Source organism: Thunnus albacares, chromosome 8, assembly GCF_914725855.1.
Source record: "Thunnus albacares chromosome 8, fThuAlb1.1, whole genome shotgun sequence".
NCBI classification, from domain to species: Eukaryota; Metazoa; Chordata; class Actinopteri; order Scombriformes; family Scombridae; genus Thunnus; species Thunnus albacares.
This window is the reverse complement of record NC_058113.1, coordinates 11,079,898-11,102,270: the sequence shown is the minus strand read 5'-3', so window position 1 is coordinate 11,102,270 and position 22,373 is coordinate 11,079,898. Positions and strand designations below refer to the sequence as shown.

At 41.0% G+C, this 22,373-nt stretch overlaps 3 protein-coding genes across 5 annotated transcripts; 2 read left to right on the top strand and 1 right to left on the bottom strand.

Moving 5' to 3' along the window:
• The first annotated feature begins 427 nt into the window (after nt 1–427).
• klhl38b (kelch-like family member 38b) lies at nt 428–4,970 on the top strand. Its single transcript, XM_044358107.1, has 5 exons — nt 428–858; nt 1,786–3,006; nt 3,161–3,302; nt 3,440–3,545; nt 3,837–4,970. Exons 2-5 carry the CDS (start codon nt 1,787–1,789, stop codon nt 4,121–4,123), a joined length of 1,755 nt encoding a protein of 584 aa, XP_044214042.1. The 5' UTR covers nt 428–858; nt 1,786; the 3' UTR covers nt 4,124–4,970.
• Nucleotides 4,971–9,807: 4,837 nt separating this feature from the next.
• fbxo32 (F-box protein 32) lies at nt 9,808–17,075 on the top strand. Its single transcript, XM_044358102.1, has 9 exons — nt 9,808–10,041; nt 10,596–10,717; nt 11,072–11,121; nt 11,255–11,347; nt 13,822–13,915; nt 14,451–14,635; nt 14,779–14,961; nt 15,465–15,608; nt 15,713–17,075. The coding sequence occupies exons 1-9, from the start codon at nt 9,929–9,931 to the stop codon at nt 15,800–15,802; spliced, it is 1,074 nt and encodes a 357-aa protein (XP_044214037.1). The 5' UTR covers nt 9,808–9,928; the 3' UTR covers nt 15,803–17,075.
• Nucleotides 16,854–21,452, bottom strand: prelid3a (PRELI domain containing 3A). Of its 3 annotated transcripts, none has more exons than XM_044358105.1 (7): nt 21,060–21,452; nt 20,530–20,689; nt 20,225–20,314; nt 19,968–20,038; nt 19,654–19,756; nt 19,294–19,370; nt 16,854–19,142 (listed from the first exon to the last, which is right to left on the bottom strand). In XM_044358105.1, the coding sequence occupies exons 1-6, from the start codon at nt 21,089–21,091 to the stop codon at nt 19,299–19,301; spliced, it is 528 nt and encodes a 175-aa protein (XP_044214040.1). In that variant the 5' UTR covers nt 21,092–21,452; the 3' UTR covers nt 16,854–19,142; nt 19,294–19,298. The 3 variants fall into 3 exon arrangements, with proteins under 3 accessions (XP_044214040.1, XP_044214039.1, XP_044214041.1); XM_044358104.1 differs by having other exon boundaries at nt 20,521–20,689; nt 21,060–21,451; XM_044358106.1 differs by lacking the exon at nt 19,294–19,370 and having other exon boundaries at nt 20,521–20,689.
• Nucleotides 21,453–22,373: the final 921 nt, after the last annotated feature.

Sequence of the window (22,373 nt, the reverse complement as noted above, 5' to 3'; positions counted from 1 at the left end):
AGCTTAACAAATACGGAACATAGGAAACACAAGCATCTTTTGTTTATCTGTGTTAAATTAGGATATCTATTTATGCTTTAAGGATGAGTAACCTTTAAGCTTTAAGAATACCAAAAACTCTTCTCGTTTTTCTCCCTTAAGCCGAGCCTCTGGCTGATGTGACTCATGGTGACTTATTTGTATTGTTAATAGTCAAAGACAGTATGTTCTACATGTGGTTGTTCGTTTTCCTGTTCATATTTCTATGTTTATGTTGCTTCTACAGTAGCCAAATCCTGTTTTTATATCTCTGTGTGTTCAACCAGCCAGCTGACAATGTGTGCAGCCAACAAAATGAGTGTTATCAAGTATCAGTGCTGTTTTTACTGCTACAATCATGTGGCAGACAGAGACAGACATAATGGAGTGAACAGGAATGCGAGCTACAGAAGAAAAGAAAGGAGAGATATTTTCAGGAGGAATAAGCGGACTGAGATAGGAAGATATTAGAGGAGGAGGGACAGAAAGATAGAGACAGAGAGAAAGATAAAGATAAAATGATGGAGTCAGACAGATACTGAGAAAACGCTCTCTCATGTCACATGCGAGTCTACTGCGGTGTTGCCAAAGAGGGGCTCTATTTTTAGGGTAGGAATGTACACAGAGGCCTCGTGGAAAGAGACCATAACAACAAACAGCGCAGAACACGCTCCTACAAAGAGACGTCCCCCTTTGGATCATACAGTCACACAGCATCGACACGAGAGAAAATAGGAAGAAAGTACAGGAAAATGTCAAGACATCATATTTTCTGCTGAGCTCTTGCTTTGAAAACAGAGCGGGACCCCAAGAAAACACATAAAGAGAGACGAGGAGAAGGTAAGAGATGGATTTCAGCAAGTCTTCATGAACCACAAGCAACATCTTTGTTGTGTCTAATGTCTGATGTTGATGTGGCTTTAAATAAATTTGATGGAAATATTGATCAAACATAAGCTTTACCTTGTTTTATACTTAACTTAGTCAATTGTTAAAGCTTTGAATGTAGAGTAATATATTTATTTGTTTTATCTTTTTACACATTTTGCTCTTATATCTAATGCATGCAATGGGGGGGATAAAATACAGTCCATGTTCATCCAGTTTAAAAGCCAAAATGAAACAAAAAAACATTTCAGAGGCTCGACATAAAACACTGTTACACAACAGAAGCACCACTGGTCCCATGACAATTTAACAGAAATAGTTGTGCAGGTGTTTCTGTAGTAATCTGCTCAGAGTAGTCTCCAAAATGATCGGACAGACATAGGCCCTGTTTTAGAAAGTTCATGAAATATGAGAGTGCAGCAGTGGTGAATTGGGCCCATGTGCCCAAGTAAATGTTAAAGTTATGAGTTTATCAGGTTTCAAATTACTTGTACATCTGAATCATAGACATTTGGACTGTGGGACAGTGGGAGAAAGTTAAATTAGAATATCTTCTACTACTATCTAGTCTACGTTTCAGATAAATAATACAGGACGGTACTGAGTTGAGTACTTCTAACCTGTGTGGTAATGTGTGTGTGTGTGTGTGTGTGTGGATTTTAATCAGTTTGGGTGATAGTCAATCCTAAGATGTCTTACCAATGGAAAAGAAAACACATAACCTTTTGGCACTATACTCATCTTTATTCATTCCTGTAAACAGAAAGGTCCTAAGATAATCTGAAATTAAATCTGGTTTTGGTAAACTGGATCCCACATAAAACAGCTATATATACAACTATATTAAACAGTTGCCTCTAACATGATCTCTCTCTTCAGCATGGACCGACCAGCAGTTGAAATCTTTCACTACAAAGACAAAGAGCAATCCTCCAGCCTGCTCCTTCAACTCAACAGACTAAGACAGGAGAATGTCCTGACTGATGTGTTACTGTGTTCAGATAACAAAGAGTTGCCATGCCATCGCAATGTCCTGGTGTCCAGCAGCCCCTACTTCAGAGCTATGTTCTGCCACAACTTCATGGAGAGGCAGCAGACCAAGATAAACTTGAAGGGCATCACGTCAGCCATTCTTAGCAGTATCATCGACTATGTTTACACTGGACTTGTTAATATCAGCATAGATATTGTGCTGCCTCTGATGCAGGCGGCTTCCATGTTGCAATATGGCCGCCTTTTTGAGGCCTGCTCAAGCTTTCTCCAGCTGCAGCTGAGCCCAGACAACTGTCTGAGCATGATAAGACTCTCTGAGATCATGAATTGTAACAGTTTGAGAGACAAGGCAAAGGAGATGGCTATGAAGAGTTTCTCTGATGTGTCTACATCTGAGGATCTGTGTGAGCTCTCCTTACCAGAGCTCATGGGATACCTGGAGGATGATGGTCTTTGCGCAGAGGAGGAGCAGGTCTTTGAGACACTTGTTGCTTGGATCCACCATGATCCTTTATCCAGGCGTGGTACCATCAGCGACCTTTTCAAGAAAGTTCGCCTTCGCTACGTCCATCCCACCTACCTCTTCCAATTCATAGCCAATGACCCTCTGATCCAGTCCTCCACCCTCTGCACTGAGCTCATTGATTCTGTGAGACGCCTCATGTTTTCGGTCAGCACAAAATGCTTTGGCGACATGGCTGTTGACTTCAAACCTGTCTGGGTTGCACCGAGGCGTTACACCTACCATGACAAGTTGGTGGTGGTAGGAGGGAGAAAGAACAATGAGCGGACATCAAGAGAAGCATTAGTCTTTGATGAGATGAGCAAGAAATGGCAATCACTCGCCAAGCTGCCTGTACGTCTGTACAAAGCCTCCTATGTCGCCCTCCACAGTGTACTGTATGTCATCGGAGGGCTGACCACAAACACAAAGTACAGCCAAGTCAGTACGAGCGTCTACACCCTCTCCCTCAAGACCAACCAGTGGCGGACAGCAGAGCCCATGCTGAAGCCACGCTTTGCCCACCAGAGTGTCTCCTACCTCCATTTCATCTTCGTCCTGGGTGGCCTTGGGCCTGACACACGACTGACAGACAGCGTGGAGAGGTGAGGTGGGATGTTATTGATGTTGCCCATGAATATCAATTATGAAGAAAATCTGTTAGAAATAGCTTTGATTGTCTGCCAAAAGGTCAGATTGTAAAATAAGCAAATGCACGGATACAGCAGATAATAACACATCTCTTAACAATGCTTTCAGGTACAACAGTATGTTCAACCAATGGGAGTCAATGGCACCCATGCCCGAGGCTGTGCTGCACCCTGCAGTGGCTGCAACTAACCAGAGGATCTATATGTTTGGAGGAGAAGATGCAATGCAGAGCCCAGTCCGACTAATACAGGTAATACTCAGTGTTCACCAGTCACTGTTTGTAATTGCAGTCATTTGTGGCTTTATTCATTTATCTGCCCATCCATTTCACTTTTCCATTTACTCAATCTGTTTCTCTTCACCCCTACCACCTCTCCCCTTCTGTAGGTGTATCACATTGCCAGGAACATGTGGTCTAAGATGGAGAACAGAACAGTGAAGAATGTGTCTGCTCCAGCTGCTGTTATGGATGAAAAAATATACATTATTGGAGGTAGTTGCAATAATGACTAATGATGAACATGCAATGCACATGCATCAATCATAATTGCATTTTAGAACAAAACAATGAGTTCAATAGTATTTTTAGATTTCAAACTGTGACATGCAGCAAGAAATTCCTAAATTCAGTTTAGGAATCTCGAGAAAAAGAACCATATTCTCTTCACTGCTTTTCAGTAGTATTGATTTATTTTCTGATGAATCAGATTGTAGAATTACATCACTGCATTCTGCTAGAGCCACACGTGCCACCCGCCTCATATTAATGTCCCCCTTGTCACAGGATACACTAGAAGAATGATCGCATATGACACCAAGGCCAACCGATTCATCAAGTGTGCCAACCTGAAGGAGAGGAGGATGCACCACTCTGCCACGGTGCTCAATAACACACTGTACATCACCGGCGGACGTTATGTCAACGGCCATGACATCATTGAGGACTCTGACAATTTCGAGCGCTATGACCCAAAGACAGACACATGGACCTCTAAGGGGACTCTGCCGTACAAACTGTTCGACCACGGCTCCCTGACTGTGACGTGTGTCTCACAGATGTGGGCAAAATAATAGCTGAGAGAGCGAGGGCAGGATTCGATCTTTCATGTATTACAGGACTGATTCAAATTTTAATGATAGTCATTTGAAACCAATTTATTTAAAAATATAAGACTGTCATTTAAAAAGTAGTCATGCAGAGAAAAATGACTAATTGCAGATACAGTGATTTCATTTGCACTTTCATGAGTGATAGACTTGAATACATGAGGTAAAGCTCACCTCAAGTAATTCAAACATTCATGTATATGAGATATTTTAGTCATTTTTCTAAGTAAAAATATACTTTTCTATGGTCCATGTCTTTTCTATGTTTTTATTTGAAACCCAAACCTATGAAAACAAGTTTCCCTGCTGCAGAGCTCCTTCTTAACCTGTCTGACTTCACAAAGGGTGAAAGGGCTATTTTGAGCCTGCTCTAAATCGTGAGATTTCACTTGTCATGTTTAAATCCTAGGGCTGTGTACTGTTTGGTGCAAGTTAAAGCTATGCTCAGCTGTTAGGTCTGAACCTGCTGCTGCGTCTAGTTAACTTTCAAATCATTATCTGTTTCGTCAATGCAAGATGATGATGAAATTATTGTAATAGCCTTGTTAGCAAGTTATTTTTTTATGGTAAGGTATGCTTTGGACCTATCATCAAATGCATGCATGGGCAGGGCAACCTGCTGGGGGGCTTTGGGGCAAACATTTGCTGTTGGCCCCCTATTAACCCCAAATGACAACCCTCTGTTAATTGTGTATGTACAAATCAGTACTCCTGTTTTGAAGTAATATTCCCTGGTCCAAAGGTTTCTGTGCATCAGTTAGTTTGTAGTAATTTGACTTCAAATAACTCAAAATGATAAATACGTTAAATTCCGATCTTGAATCAATTTTTTTGACACAGGGTCCCTCTACAAGACAGGACAACCTGCCTTTATTGATTTTTATTGTACTTTAGAGGTACAAATTTGCAGGTAATCCAATTACTACCAGTGTGAGTTTCCCATTTTGCTCACATAACAACCAAACCTTGCTAGCATGCTGTTATACTAAGCATATTCCAGCATCATCATCTATATTGAAATACTAATTGATATTTTGATACATGAACCTATGTTGTGTGTACTGTATTGATTTGCTGTTTTTTTTTGTTTGTTTTTTAAAATTTTTTAGGCTAATTTACACAATAGCCTAAAACTTTGTTCTTTGATTCACTTTGACATTCTTTAGTTGTTGTTATTGTTGTTTTTGCACTGATTTTTCTGGGTTGAGTTTTTCCTATTATTGTTTTTTTTACCTCAATAATAAAATGTTAAAAACAATCCTTACATGTGTCCTCTCTACATCTCTCTTACTATCTGTTCAGTATGTCTGAACGGTGCTTAGTCAGTTAACAGTGAATGCAATCTGAGCAGCACATGTGTCCTCTGTGTCTCATCATGTGTCTTGTTTTACCCCACTCACACTCCTGTCCACACAGGACCTTTATATGCCCAGACAGGTTCCTGGGATCCACACAGACAGGAAGACACAGAAGATAATATAGAAAGGTGTCATTTTACAAAGAACAGCTTTAAATATTATCCAGTAAGAACATGTTGAAATTCATTTGCTCCACCTGCTGCAGGGAAAATTAAAACTAGGGGTGCCCCAAGAAGTCTACCGTGTGTTTTCATGAGTCAAAAAGCACATGGACAGGAAAATGGGAGACAGATGTAGTAAAGACATGAGAGCTAGATTTAGTTGCCTGTGTAGCCGACAAGACGGAATATCACCAGTGAGATAGTTAACTGTTCATGGGAACATTATTTTTAGAGTTGGAATGTCTTAGAAAATGACATTTAATATTAATATGAAGAGATGCTGGTTCAGATCTCTGTAAATAATTACACAACCCTCTTTAAAATGATTCCTCAGAGTAAGGATCAGCAACAGCTAAACTGATTACATAATTTCATTCATCAATAACATTCAGGGAGCAATGTCAGCTGAATGTGTGAACATAGTGTGACCAGGAGGAGTGTTTGTGCATTTCTTTGAAAAAAAAAAAAAGTCACTGGGTCAGATGTTTCAGTTGCTCGCTGCCAGCGAATGGAGTCTAGGGGACAGTGGGTGGAGTGGGTGAGAAAAGGTGGGGGACTGGAAAAACTATAGGTGATCTGATGTTATTTTGAGAAACAAACAAGGGGGCAAATGTTACACCACGTGAGGCATGTGGCCCCTGCGGGTTGCTGTGCAAGCTGGCAGATGTGAGCGCAGACTAGAGAGAGCAAGAAACTGATGACCTGGGTTTCACAACAGAGAATCTGAGCGAGTGATGAAACTCATCCAGGAAGAGCAGCAACAGGTGTGTGTGTGTCTGTGTGTGTCTGTGTGTGAGTGTGTGCGTGTGTGTGTGTATGTGTGTGTGTGTGTGTGTGTGTGTGTGTGTGTGTGTGTGTGTGTGTGTGTGGGTGTGTGTGTTTAAGGTTTTTAGAGGGTCAAGCAGGACTGACCAGCTGTCTCGTCTGGTCACAACATCACAACAAAAACAGGGATGATGGACAGAGGAGAGGGAGGAAGAGAGATGACTCACTAATAGCCTTTTAAATCTCTCTAATGTGTCCATGTGTCTGAAAAACACTGACATAAATATGGCACAGATTTATACTTAGGAAGCTTTTTCACCTAGACATGAGCGCTTTATGCTAATTTTATCTTCCTACTGGCTAGACTAACACTAAACAAAGCTCATCTCAGAATCAACACTGTTTGTGATTCACTGAATAATCTTTAGGGCTTCGCTTCCTTCTCAGTCAGACACCAACTGACTGAGCTGGGACTTTCCGTGTAATCTTGTAGTTTGGTCTACTCTAGAAATAGAATTCAATACACTTCTAGGACTCACAACACCATACACATCACAGTACATCCCTTAAGTTTACACCATAAAACACTTTTAGCCATCAAGTTCCACTTTTTACACACATGGTGTACTGCTGTGGCTCTGTATGGTTACCCACATTGGGGAACTGCTGAACTGTTTCAGTTTGGGTCACTCCTCCTATGGCTGCAATTGTAAGGCATGATCAATACAAGCAGTTAGAATGCATCTGCCTAATTTGCCTTCATTAACCTCATATATCTCATATAATCTGATGTTGACATATTTTAAAATGTAGGGTGTGTGCAAAGCTGTTTGACCTTTTGCATATATCAGGGTGTTACATTAAAACCTCAGTCATGAAACCACAGATGCACCTGTTCTAAAAGCTTCAGCAACACAAGATCTGTAATGAACAGTGCAGTGATGATGTTTGAATGATTAAACTGAGACTGAAAAGCATTTGCTGGCTGAGAACCTTACAGGACAAGTTATTATAATGGTTCATTCACAGTGAATGTCACAAAACAGCAATAAAATGAACGAAAAGTAAAGCGATCAACAGAAACATTGTTGAAAATCATTTGAACTTTCCAGCATTACAGGGCAGTGTGCACCCATCAGTGATGAGTCCACAGCTCAAAACACTACACCAACACACCAACAAGACCGACCATGCGACACACACAGGATGTGTCCCACCACAAGCGTTAGATGAGCTGAAACGCTGGCCTGGTGGTTCTTGGAAGAAGCGCACGCTTGTTGTGCACGATGTGCTGCTGTTGCTGACATGTTTTGCAGATTGTATAGTGTGTCATGAATTATGGGTCTGCTCCCCCCCCCCCACCCTCCCCTCAATGCAGACACACAGCAAGCAACAGTAAGCAAACACTCACATGCACATGGAAACACATGCACAAACATGCGCACTCACCGCTGTGGGTTGTCACTGACAATGAATGCACAGAGTGTCTTTCATGCTGCAGGATTTTTAGGAAGTTAACTTCAACCCTTTACATCACCGGTCACGTGACATTGGTGATCAGACTGTACCCAGTACTTCCTCACTGATCCCTTTGTTATCATTGCTACTGTATGCTGATGACAGATCCAATACACAACTCCTCCTGATCTTTCACTAGCACAATGAACATGGAAACATTTGTGTTTTGAATGAACTTCCTGGTAACTGCCTTTGAAAGCACAACGTTAACTGACATGAGAAAGACTATTAAAGCCATAAACAAACAGATATCAACTTTGAACTCTATTCCCAAAAGCCTCACAGATGAGTGTGTCATATGTTCAATGAAGCTGATAAGAGCTGACCCAGTGGCCTGGACAGACCTGGTTACACATTATCTGTAATGGTACAGTCCAAAATAAACAAAATAACCTCATTCAGTCCTCACGGATCAGTTGGTGCTGTTTCAGGAAAATTTAAATACAACGGTAAATCCCCCTGCAGACACACACACACACACACACACACACACAAACATGGGGGCACGCACACACACACACACACACATGCACACACACACACACACACACACACACACACACACACACACACACACACACACACACACACAGAGTCTCCCACACAATCCACAATGCAATCCAATACTCTGGAGGAATCCAAAGGACAACTTGATCTATTTATAATACCAAGAGTGACTAAGAATCAGGGGACTTTACAGTCATGTTACTGAAATGTTTTTTTCCTTTATATTTACATTGACATAGAGCAAGGTTTTTCAAAACACTTCCTGAACAACATTTACTTTTTTTTTTTCAACTTGAATGCATACACCATAAAAACTAGAAGTGAGTAGTGATATTCAGCTTTATTGTAGACCAGTGGTTCCCTATAGGAACCATGTGGGGTCGGTAATGGGGTCTGCAGAAAAATCAGACGTAGGCTGCAGTTTTATTTCTCTATTATAGCACACACACATGAGAAAGTGTATAGTGACGTGTGTAAGAAGTATCATTCGTCATCACTGAATCCTAGTCCCAGCCAGTGGTAGAAGAAGTATGCAGATGACTCAGACCACAATGTAAAAAAATTAAAATTCTACTTGAGTATTACTACAAAAATGTACTTAAGTCAAAATTGAAATGGCCCCATTCAAACTGTTAAATTTGGTAGCAAAAGTTGATGTTTTTGTTGTCTTATGGGCAAAGATAATAATTTGTGCACACAGATCAAAAAAACAATAACAATTTTTTGGGACTTTAAAGGCTTTCCTGCTAGTTTTTTTTCCAACAAATTACAACTGAATCATTCTTATTACTACATGGTGACCTCATGTAAATCCCAGCATATGTAGCTTTGCACAACTCCAACCTGTGTAGGTCCAACGCAGGGCCTTTAATCTATAATAATGCATCATATTTTATAAGAAGTTCATGTGTTTTGAATGTTAAATCAAAGTTAAATAAATGCAGTGAAGTAAAAGGTACAATATTTCCCAGTAAAAGTTTAGCATAAAAATGTAAAATGTAAATTGCACTTCATGGCAGAGTAAATGTACCTGTACACCTTTATGAACCAGCACTGGTCACAGCTGAGACTTTAACATAATTGTATCCCAAGCCCACTCTAACATGTAAAAATGCTTTCCTGTGTGGTTTATCAGGCGAATATCGTTACAAATAAATGTCCTCGGTGTCCTCAACGTCTCTCTTTCCGTGACATGAGGACTTTTGTTGCCTCTGCTCACCTCTCGAGGAGGTTTTGCAACGCTCAAGTTGATAAACAAAGCCACGTGTTGCAGGGAAGTTTCCAAAGTGGGCGGATCTCATGTGTTTCCGGGTTCTGAGTTGGAGGATATAAGAAGAGCTGCGCAATGACAACAGTAGACCAGAAACACAAGCAGGACAAAGCGCTTCGAAGAAAGGAGACATATTAACGCATCAAGGATTTTTAAAAATATTTATTTAAGTCAACGTCATCAAGTGAGGATGCCTTTCCTCGGACAGGACTGGAGGTCACCGGGTCAGAGTTGGGTAAAAACCGAAGAGGGATGGAAAAAGACAACAGCAGACGACAAAAACAACAATGTCTCCGTGGAGAGGTTGGTCAAAAAACACTTTAAAAAGTTGCGCAACACTTGAATGCGCCATCTCTTTCTTTTAGTTAGAGAAAGACGGAGGGAGGGAGGGAGGAGGAGGGGAAATATTTTGAAGAAAGTCCTAGCAGAGTTATGTTCAAAGACAGGGTGACTGTACAAGCTGTAGGCCTTGTTTCCTTCTCATTAACTCTAGCGTCTTTGTTTTCTGGGGCTGTGTTCCTTTTCCAGGCTAATCTCTGATTGAGCTATTAATAACCTCACAACAAGTGAGTGGATTAACTAACGCCTGTTGAGTCTATCTGTCCACTTTCAAAAAAAAATGACCACACTCATTTCTAACACGAAGAAGTCGCCTTTAACACGACCTGCGGTTACAGTTAAAGCATAACAAAGACAGTTAAGAATGTAGTTGATACCTTTTTGTTTTGATGTGTATGTGTGTCCTCGGTACAGGAAAAAGGCATAAAAAGTGCTGCATGGAGAGTTTGTACTGTATTCTAAGCACAGTATGTTGAAGTGATGCCTTTAATGAAATATGTGTCCTTGTGTTTTTCCAGCTTCTGCAAAGCCGAGGAGGAGGAGTGTTTCAACAAGGAGAACCTGCTGCTCTCTCTCAGCTACGACATGGCTGCCAAGAAGAGGAAAAAAGACCTAATGAACAACAACAGCAAGGTCCCCTGTGAGTCTCAATGAAAGCGCCACTCAGTCTGACTTACTGTATAAATACGCAAAGGATAACATTTTGTTATTTTATGTACGGGGTTATAAATCGTATAATAATATCCTAAAGTTAGTTTCCGGACCAAAAATATTAACAGTAGAGGCTCATGAGGATGTTATGTAACATTCAGGAGGGGAGCTGCTTCCTAATAATATTGTTTATGATTAATTTTCCGTCATTTCATAAACTCAATTTCAATAACTGCACTGACTCTGAAATTGTATCCTATTTGTGATGTGTGCATTTGTCACATAGCTTATAAGCCGCTTAATGAGGGCAGGCCCCTAATATAAACATTCTGCTTTCTCACAGATTTCCACCGGGAAAAGTGGATTTATGTTCATAAAGGAAGCACCAAGGAGGTAACAAATAACCAAGCCTCATTTTCACACCGACGTTTCATATCATCATTGTTGTTAATGTAAACATGCAGAGAAAACTCTACACTCCTGCAGAGGATTGCAATCTAATACCCTGATAATTAAATTCTCCCAGCGCCACGGATATTGTACACTGGGAGAGGCCTTCAACCGCTTAGATTTCTGCAGCGCCATCAAGGACACGAGGAGATTTAATTACGTTGTCAGAGTGAGTCCTCATCTCTTTCTTTTCCAGTTTCCTCTGTCTCTTTTTGTCTTCCCCTGTGGTTGTTGATGTGTTTTTTTGTTAGTGGGAGTGAAGGGGTTAAGGTTAAGAGGGTGTGTAGGCTTCTGCCAGGCTCTTATCAATGCTGTGCAGACAAGAGGCTCTTAATGGTGATGACACTGACCCTGGGAGTGTATATGAGTGGGTGTATGTGGTAAGGGAAGGAGTGTGTCATAGTATATGTAGTTGTGGTAATACTGCTAATGCCATTTGGCATCCTCAAATTGCTAAATTGAATTACACCAAAGCTGTATCCAAAATCAGTCCCTATTTTCTACCCAGGGCACAATTCACTTATTGTCATTCAATTGGTATTCAAAAAAAAAAGTGTAAAATTGATGCAATTCGTAGTGCCATTGCATATGCACTAGGGATGCCAAATGGCTTGGTGTAAAATCCAATTTGGAGCTTTCCCCCTCCACATCAAAGCGTCACCGCACTGAACCGAACACCGGCTCTCCCACATGTGCTCCCATGTGAGCTGAGGGCTACATGTGGTCATGTTCTCCTCTGCTGCTGGGAGTGAGGAGGTGGGGGGCGGGCGGGCGGGAGGGGTGACGGCTGTGCGGTGAGGTGCGACGCGACCACCCGACAGGGGTTTATGAAACCAGACCCAGTGGTTGTCAGGTGATTCAGACCCCCCCCTCCACAGACACACACTTGCCTCTGCTAGACGTAGGCCTCCCTCTTTTGTATTGTCTCCTACTCTTTCTCTCGTTTTCTCTCTCCCTTCACTCACCATATGTTGTTTTTTTGTTTTAATTCTTTTTGTATTTGTCTCATGTGAACTACCATTGGAATCAGTGCTGTAGGGGCTTTATCAGGATGAGATGAACCAACCTTTCATTCTGGCAGCACAGTCACACTGCAGGGGCTCATGTTTTATGGCTGTTTTGTTTTTATCTACAGTCATAAACGGATAGACACGAGCGAGGTGTATCAGGCTTGAAATATGTAATGAACATCTTATAGTGCTAAATTTTAATATTCCTTAGACATCAGAATACATATTTTTGCTATTTCATCAGTGATCTGAGTTTTTAATCTTTTATACATAACTATCCACACACTTTTAACACAGGTTCCAGCTAACGAGTGCAGTGTAGTGTGGTAAGCCCAAAGAACAATATGGCTGTGTAACACAAGCATCTAGTCTGGACACGTTGTCCTAGGTCACTGCTCTTCACTGGTTGTGTCTGATGGCATTTGCGGGTTCACTTAACTCCGTCTCGGTTACACAGATCAGGTTCTTCCACAGAAAGACAACAAGTGGTCCTCTTTTTTTTTTTTTCACCGAGGGGATAAATAGAGGTTATTTCAAGGAGAAACAGAAAACTCTTAACTTTAACTCGTTTCATCATTGCCATTATATGATAACAAGAAGATGCAGCACTCCTGATACAGTCGCTGTGTTTGTGGAAAAGCGCGAGTCGCACGCCAAGCTATGAAGTGCAGTTTAGTGAACAGCGGGGGCTAAAAGTAGATACAGAAACACACATTGTTCTGCCCGGCTGCTCTACAAAGAGAGGAACACTTGATGAGCTTCTAAAAGAAGAAGGGCACGGGATTAGGTTTTAGGAATGGAGCTGGAAAGAATGAAAAAAAGGAGCCAGGAGCGAGCGAAGAAGCTTAAAATTGGTAAAGCGGACAGGGAGGCAGAGGATGAAGGAGAGAAGTAATTTAGTTAAAAGTTGGGTGTTATTAAGAACCCCAAACTCATTAACATTGTTATTTAGGATTTAGCTGAATGCTTACCTACAGTTGTCAACTTAAGCATTTTTCTCCAGTTAACCATTAAGTTGATGTTGTGATGTTGATATGATGACAAAGGTCACATATTGAGTAAGGGGGAGGGGGGGGGGGGGGACTTGTTTCTCCATGATGTCACAGCATCTGTTAGATGCCAGACATGCCACCCTGGGACGCGTCGTTTGTCCACTAGCCAAAGACAACAACCACGCAGACATACACACAAAAGCATGATTGCATAGACACACACACAATCACACACACACTCTGTCAAATGATTCAGCTAATTCATTTCACAAGGGGATCAGGAGTGAAATGATAAAAAGCTTGTTTGTGGAGGCTGATGCTGTTGACAGCCTGGGCTGTTGTCCAACACCTTTCCAGCAGCTTCTTCCCCTAAAGAGACTCAAGACCAAGTATGATCATAGCCAAGAACGTTGTTATATGGTCTTTGGATCCAGCTTCGATTTAGAGTAATGACCAGGTGGAAAGGCTCCAAATTTGTTCTAGATGGCATTTATTGTTAGGAGTGTGAGTGCTTTTTTGTAAGAATGCAGCATAACAAACATTAAGTAATGAGGCAGTGGAACAGAGAGTCTTAGCAGCTGACAGGGTGAAATTAATGTTGTGTTTCTTTCTTTTCTGTCTCTTTCTTTTCTCTGCTCTAGCTCCTGGAGCTTATCGCCAAGTCCCAGCTCCCCTCGCTCAGTGGAGTGGCGCAGAAAAACTACATGAATATTCTGGAGAGAGTGGTACAGAAAGGTGAGCCCTGTCGCTCTTCTCTCGCATCTTTTTTTTTTTTTTTAAAGCCATCTGACTAGTTTGCCTCTCAGTTTCTCTCTTTATTGGTATAAGGGTTATATTTTTCTGCTCCCATGAAACCTTGCTGCTCTGTTAGTTGCACCAATAGGTGACAAAATGAGCCTTGGTGTTGTGTAAAGATGGCAAAGGCATGAATATGCTGCTTTAATGGCACAGTGAAAAACACTGACAGTAACCAGACCCCTCCCCAAGCAACAGTGTAAACTAAAATGTCCCAAGTGTTAAACAGAGATTCAGATTGTTTAGGTAGCGTTATGAAACCTGTTGGACAAATATTATGGACGTCCCAGGAGGAGAGTACAGCCACTGCAAAACACTTGATTTAATAATGTGCTTGTCGATGATGCACAATAAATATTTTACTGCTTGGCTGTTCGCCTGGTAGTTGCTAATCTCTGTGCAACACTCTTGCTTTAAAAACTCACTTAGGGTCATGATTGTAGTATTAAACTGAACTTCTGATTTCCTCCCACAGTCCTTGACGACCAGCAGAATGTCCGTCCAATCAAGGAGCTGCTGCAGACGCTCTACGTCTCGCTGTGCGGTCTTGTTCAGGACATGGGCAAGTCTGTGCTTGTGGGGAACATCAACATGTGGGTGCACCGCATGGAGAACATCCTGCAGTGGCAGCAGCGGCTGGACAACATCCAGATCAACAGGGTAAGCATCTGTCCGAAATATAAAACTAGGAGCTGCATTTAGAAGGGTGTTACGATGCAGACTACTGGGAAGGCTCTTGGGTGCATTTTCCCCATTATACTCTCCCCATTATAACTTTTTTTTCTTTCTCCTGTTTCCTCCAGCCTCTGTCTACAGGCATGACTCTGACTGACCTTCCTGCCAGCCTGCAGCTGAACATCATGGAGCGGCTGTCTGATGGCAGGGACCTGGTCAGCCTGGGCCAGGTCTGTCCTGAATTGGGGGCCCTTACTGAGGACCGGCTGCTCTGGAAGAGACTCTGCCAGTACCACTTCACAGACAGACAGGCATGTGGAGATTATTGGATGATCTCTAAATATATGTACAATGAGAACGATGCACTCGTACGTGCACACACACACACACACATCTTGCACACTACAAGTGTCAATGCTTCCTGTATTTCTGATGACCTACAGGGAGAATACAGTACGTGAGACTGTTTTAAAATAATAAACTTAACAAAGAGGTCAAGCATCTCTGATAAACAGGATGTGCCAGCAGAGTGTAGTAACCTCACACCATGCTCAAAAGCACACACTTGAAAAAGTAGGTTACAGTGAAGCTTTCCCACAGTTTAGAATGGGTTAGATTTGTGTCTGGGGAGAGAACCCCTATCCATTAATGCTGGCAAAACCTCCATCTGTCAAGTATTTTATTAAATGTGACTCAGGGCAAAAAAAAAAAAAAAAAAAAAAAAGTCCAGAAAGCAGACTTTAAATCAAACATTTCAAAGTGTTTTTCTCTCCTTAGGTCACGTCTGAAAAATCTGTTTGCACTCCTTTTTTAGATTCGAAAGCGTCTGATGGTGTCAGATAAAGGTCACCTGGAGTGGAAGAAGATGTACTTTAAGCTGAGCCGCTGCTATCCTCACAGAGAGCAATACAGCGACACCCTGCACTTCTGCACACACTGTCACATCCTTTTCTGGAAGGTATACACATGCATGCTCAGGATTTTTCTTCTCTCTCTTTCACTTTTTCATTTTGATCAAAGTGTACATTTACTGATTATTGTTTATCTTGTTTCTCCTCTCAGGACACAAACCATCCCTGCACAGCCAACAACCCAGAAAGCTGCACTATGGCCCTCTCCCCTCAAGACTTTATTAACCTTTTCAAGTTCTGATCCCCTCCCCAAATCCAGATGATCTGACTGTAAATACTGTACATAGAAATGTACAATATTGTTTTTGTTTTGATAGCACAATCAATTCCTGGATGTATATATAGATGAGGTATGACTGGAGGGCGCTCAGGCAGTGGGACAATTATGCAATCGAGTTACTTTTTTTGAAAGAGTGCAGAGGCTTCTGTGAGAGTTCACTGTTGAAAGAGAGCGAATGTGACAGAGAGGGAAAGAAATGTAGGAACAGTCGGCCTGTGGACGGAAGAGGGGAGAGCAGTGGAAACACTCAGCTCAGTGAGATCTTAGTTTAATGAGGTTTTGAGTTCACACCTCCAAAGTAAACACACCTCTTAACTGTAGCTATGTGCATTTTTTTCCCCTTAATTTGAATAATTTGGTTTTATTTTATTTTTGGCTCTAAAAGTCATTGTTCTTTTCAACAGGAAAGTAGGAAAATGATTCAAATTTTGAGTTAATGTTTGGAATAGTGATTTGTTTGATATAGTAGTACAAGGCCTGCTCACATGAGGGGGGGGGTTGCTATGTGTTTTATATGCTCAGATGAAGTTTGCAATGTTTTTTTGGCACTGGGATGGAGATGCTGCAGTACCTAAGAGTTAATGAATGTTAGCAAGGGAGTGTTGACACACCATAGTATCTTTTCTATTTTGCGTTGTTCTTTTTCACTTTTATAAAGATTTAATACGACTTTTTTTTTTAATATTGTGTGTGTTCATTTTCTGCTGTGGCTGCTATAGCAACAGCATCTGAGTGCAGTATTACCAAAGATTGTAATCAAAGGAACTATAAAAAATGGTGTGTGTGCCTTATCGTGAAACTTGAAACCGGTACAGCTTAATCCTTGTTTGCAATGTTTTCAGATCCTGATGCTGTTATTATCATCATCGTTATCATCAACATCATCATCAAATGTCTTGTTTTACAGAAGAGTGGTAATCAAGATGTGAGGCTTTGATTCCAAAGTTGACTGTTTTGAAACATCTTACTTTTCTTTAACCTCATGCATGTTTTTTTTTTTTTTTTTTTTTTAAAAACACGTTGCTGATTGTGTTTACTTATTTATTTATTCAGATTCTGGCAATTAGCTCAAATTGCACTATTGGGTTTGCAAGAATGGAAATATTGGTACAACAGTGCAATTTGACCCAGACTTTCCTCTTATCACTGCTCAGACAGTGAGGAATGGTGTACATGCTATGCAATGCGTTCTGTTTATGTTCTGTTGAATAAATAAAAGAAAATAAGCAAATAAGCTAACTTGTGGCATCAATTATATATAATCAGCATACACTTAAGCATTTTGTAGAACAGTTCATCATTTTGAAGAGAGAGCTGAAATGCACATGGGCTTGTTGCCAGAGGTGAACTGGAGCCCCCTGGATGGAGCTGCTCTGTAGTTTTTCCTGCTGTTAACAGCAAAAGTGCACTCTCTGTTGGACAAATGATGAACTGCAAGACAGTTTGGTATTTTCAGTCTTTTTATGGGTGCTGCTGCTACTCATCAGAACATACTTACAACAAACTACCTCTGAGAGATGATCTTTTCTCTGCTTAAGAGTTTCCATCACTGCTCATACCTGAGTGTTTAGCGGAGCAGAGAACTGAATCAGTGCTTCGAAGATGGAACGTTAGACTGAGAGTCTAATGAAAACAAACCAAATGAAATTCTTAGAGTGCCTCAGCCTCACTCGCACACTGGCAGAGGAAACACTTAAAGCACTGACTCAGAGAACAACCTCTCCAGTGTCTTTTAACCAGGAGCATTAGTGTTAATTAGTCAGGCCTGCTGTATAATAGCACAAGGGTTGTTGCACAATGAGCTCTGTGTGATCCAACAACAAACAATGTGTTCACGTCATCAAGTTTCAAAATGTAAGTTTCTCAAACAATTGTTTTAATTGTTGCAGTAGGACAAACAGTTGAGGTTAAAACAAATTTTCAAAAGCAAATGAAACTTGTTTCTGCATGACACACAGACAATATAAACAATGTAATAATCAACTTACTTGTTACACAATGTTTTTAAAATAAATAATATTTTATACAAATATTATTCAATTTCCCAAAGAAATATATTTTAGCATGTAAGAGTTTTACCATGTGCAGCATTGCACATCCAGTCCTGCCCTGCTCCTCAGGGTGTATAGGTAGCTTTTAAAGGAGTAGTTCAACATTTGGAAGCATGATGTGTATAAATGGCAAAGGCATGATACTGCTGTCAAAGCAATAATACACAAGCTGCATTTTAAGGCCATATATATGTACACTTAACTCACATTTAGAGACAACTTTTTTTTTTCCTGTACTGTTCGGTGTTCTTCCTCATTAACTCAATCACAAATCTGCTGGTTTGAGGCTATACAGTCCGATATGATACATCAAAAAGGTGCCAGTGTATTGCTGCTTTGACAGCAGAAAAAGAAGGCAATGTTCATGATACATTCCCATCTTTTCTTTTTTTAAGAGAAACAATACTCATTTGGATTCCTACCTAAAGCTGCAATAGCAGTTTAATGACTAGCTACCACACTACTTATTTTCTTTAATATCTCCTGCTTTCTTTTTGTTTTTTTTACTATTATCATGCAAAAAATATCTACAGTTTGTGAATCTTGAAACATGTTATAAGCACCAGTTACGACTTTCTGATTTTAACTCCTACAACAGGAGTCGCCAGTGTTTGACATAACGGAAAATAAAAGTTAGAAAGTTTGTTGCATATTGTCAATATTGTACCGTACCTTGTTTTCAAACAATTGTGTGTGTGTCTATCTATTGCATCCTTGTTTGGCATCTGCATCACGTATTTTTTCTAAACAGAAGATATGACATTAGAGCAAAGTAAAAGTGGAGTAGTTATATAATATTCAAACTGGTAAAGTCTGGTAGGCTCATGATGTCAATGCAACTCCTTATGGATGGTAAACCTGGTAGCAGCCTTCAGCAGTACTGTAGAACATGCCACACACACACACACAGAAGAAAACTGTCCTGTTCTCCTCTCTTCCCTTATTTAAAGCAACTGTTAATGCATAAATGAGTGCTGAGTTAGCATTGAGCCACGCCTACCAGATTTGGACCCACAATTCCATCAGTGCTTTGACTCTCATTCTTCTTAATAACCATTCAGCTTTGGCATCATCTGTCTCAACTCCCAGTGCATGTACTCCAGAGGTAAGAGAGGCGGTGTGGGTTGGAAATCCACACAACCTCCCAGACGGTGTAAGTACCAACTGCAGAGGATCTGGAGATGCTGAGGATCCCCGGTGGTTTATGAGGTGTAGCCAGGGAAAGTAGTCTTCACTATAGATCTGCAGTCCTGTGTGTGCAAACAAATGAGCACTGAGCATTATGTGACGCGTGTACACAAACTTTTTTTTAAATCGATTTGAGAGAAAAAAAGATGTAGCATGCTTATAATAATCAGGTAAAACAGAAGGAAAAAAATGCAAAGAAAAGCTAAGAGTTACCAGAGTTAGTAAATGTCACAGAGAGGTACGTTCTCTCTTTCAGAGTTCTGAATAATCCACTCAATAGCATCCCAACCCTACAGATTCACACGGAAAGACAGAAGATTAAAGAGACCATGGTATAGCTGCAGCCATAAACAGAGATAGATGTACAGTGGGTGAACATCACTGAGAACAGCAACTTTTGAGTGTATGTCCAATAAACAGGCCCTGAAAGAGGGGAGAAAACTAACAGACATCCCCAGAAAGCATGCAAAGTAATCCATCAGCAATATCTTAATCGAGAACCAGATTTCATATCGCATGCAAAATATAGAATAAGCACATAAAGATATATGTGATGTTTTGATCTTGTATTACCTTTCTGGCATTAGCGGACATTCTTCTTGCCATCATCCCCTCCAGATAACTACTTAGACTCACTCCCTTGACTGTAATGATGGCCTCCTGGGTCAGGACGGTACTGAGGAGCAGTGAGGAGAGGTGAGAGAGACGCACACACACATATAATGAGTAATGTATAACATTGTGTACCTGCAAGAACACAGTGTCTGGCTCATTCTGGTTCCTGTCTTTCTTTACACTGTTACATTTTGAATAAACAGCAAGTACACTCACACTGTACCCAAAAAACTTTCAGAAATGAAATGCAAAGAGAAAAACAATGTACTTACACCTCAGGGTTGTCTGGGTGTGGTCTGTAAAGGAGCCGCTCATCCACTGAAATCAGGTTGGTGAGAGTAATCTGGAAGTTGAATGTAAATTAATTTGGATTTCCTTATTCATGGGAAATGTATCATTTATTTATTATTTATTATCATGAAGCAAAGATAGACGGCTAAAGATTTCCATGCCGCGGTGGCTGACCGTTGCAAAATGAACTATTAAGTAATATTAAATGAACGCTGAATGGGACTCAGTATAGACTTACATTTGTTGAACACAGCTCCATCTTCTTCTCCTCGGGGTCGACTATGGAATGTTCCTTCACGTAAGTCTGCGTCTGGCTGGTTCCCAGTATCTACACAGACAATAATACACAGTGAGACCAGAGTAATCAGCCTAAATATCACTTGACTGATACATGATATGTCTATGTGCATGACACAACTTTTACAGACCTGAGGGCTAGGTATTGACTTGGAGCCTAGATGAACAGACCACTGAACGCCACATGATAAAAGTTATACACAGTTACTGTACAGTATGTAGTATGTAATGACTGACCGCACGTACAATCCCCGGGAGGCCCCACTCTGTGCTGAGGAGTCTGTGGCTGTGTAGGCGTCCATCTGCGTCCAGGCTGCGGTCCAGCACGTCCACCCCCACCACGTTGGGGTTCATGGGGTTGGGGTACTTTCTCATTGCAGCCTTGATCACCGTCTCCCATGGGTAACTTCACACAAACCAAGACAACATGTAGAAAAACACATATAGAGTTAGAGTAAAGGTTTATTATGTTAAGTGCACACTGATGCTAAAGTTTGTGTAAAAAGCTTCACATATGTCCTTCCCTATCTATTAGAACACCTAAAAATGAAACATGGTGTTAAATGCTCCTATAGTAGAGACTCACCATCAGTCCATAGGCCTTTAATATAGTGCAGGTGGAATTTACTGACAAGAACCAGTCATGAATTTCAGAGTTTAATGAGCCAGTTTAAAATTAATTGTAAGTTAAGTTCCCATCAGCCCGGGCCTACAATGTCAGGTCAGTTCTGCTTTATTACATATTTTGAACAATAGGGTTTATTGTTTTGACCAACCTGAAAACATGTTCCGTGCTCCAAATCTTCATTTTTCAAACGACAATCTCGACCTTATCTCTGCAACAGCCTCTGCCCCCGAAACTCTGTCTCACCGGACCATTTTGATTTGAGGGAATAGCTCCTGTAATCAGAGAGAATAAGGCCTGGAAGCTCACGACCATCAATGAAGTGCGTCCAGAGAGCGCATTATCTCCGCTTTTCGCTGAATATCAGTGCTGCAGAAAGACTGCGCAAAAATGCTCCGCTGATCCCTGTGGCGCAGGAACAAGAGGCAGAAAACATGTAATGTGTAGATTACAATGAAGAGCTCGTAAAGAGAAAAGAGAAGAGAGAAGCCGGTGCAACTGCGAAGCCACCAACAGTCAAGTCAGACAGAGTGACACACAGGAGGCTGCTCTGGAGTTTCCAAAGAAAAGTCTCTTTGGTGACCTTCATGGTTGCAACGTTTGAGTTACAGACATCACATCTGCTGAGGATACAATATATAGCCTTTTAGCAACATTATACAGTATGTGGCATTAAATGATATAAAAAGTGACAGAAATACACTTACTGTTGGGTATCAAAATAACTTACCTACCTAAATAAATAATAAATAATACATACCTAAATTCACAGAGAGTCGTGGCTAAGTCATTTAACAGCAGGTCTTTTTCTTCAATAATCCGTTAGCCATTTTAATGACACTTTACTGCATCATGATGTATTAGCCTACCACGTTTTCTTATTGGCTATATATGTGACAACAGTAGCCTGTTGATTCGTCTGATCTTGTCTTTGCCTCCAATAATCATTTTTTACTGTCTGTACACAGATAATCAAAAATATGAGTGAGGGCATAGACTCACACTGTAGGTGACACGTTTTACAGTTTCAGTTTGAAGGCAAACACACTGCGTTTCCGGTTTTATTCTGTCTGTCTCTAGTTCACTTGACGAAGCTGATGTAGCCCTGCAGCTGCTGCATCCGCCTTCATTTGTGCGCATGCGCGTAGCATCTCCATCATCCGCGGCAAGTGGCACCAATGGACCGGAGCTGCATCAAGTTAGACAGAGACAGCCAGACGTATACAGGAAATCGAGGGATTTCACTATCAAATAAAAGCATGAACCTGTGACCAAAATTATGACCAGTTGCTGCCAAATTGTAGCAGTGAATTACGTTCATAAAATGAGCCCTTTGTTGACATTTTTATGGTTCCATATATGGCTTAATTATATTTTCATATTTTTGCTCACGAAAAACATGTATTGCTTTTTTTATTTTGAAGGTTTGACCGGAAACTTGCGGCGTATTCTGGCTGCCTTCACG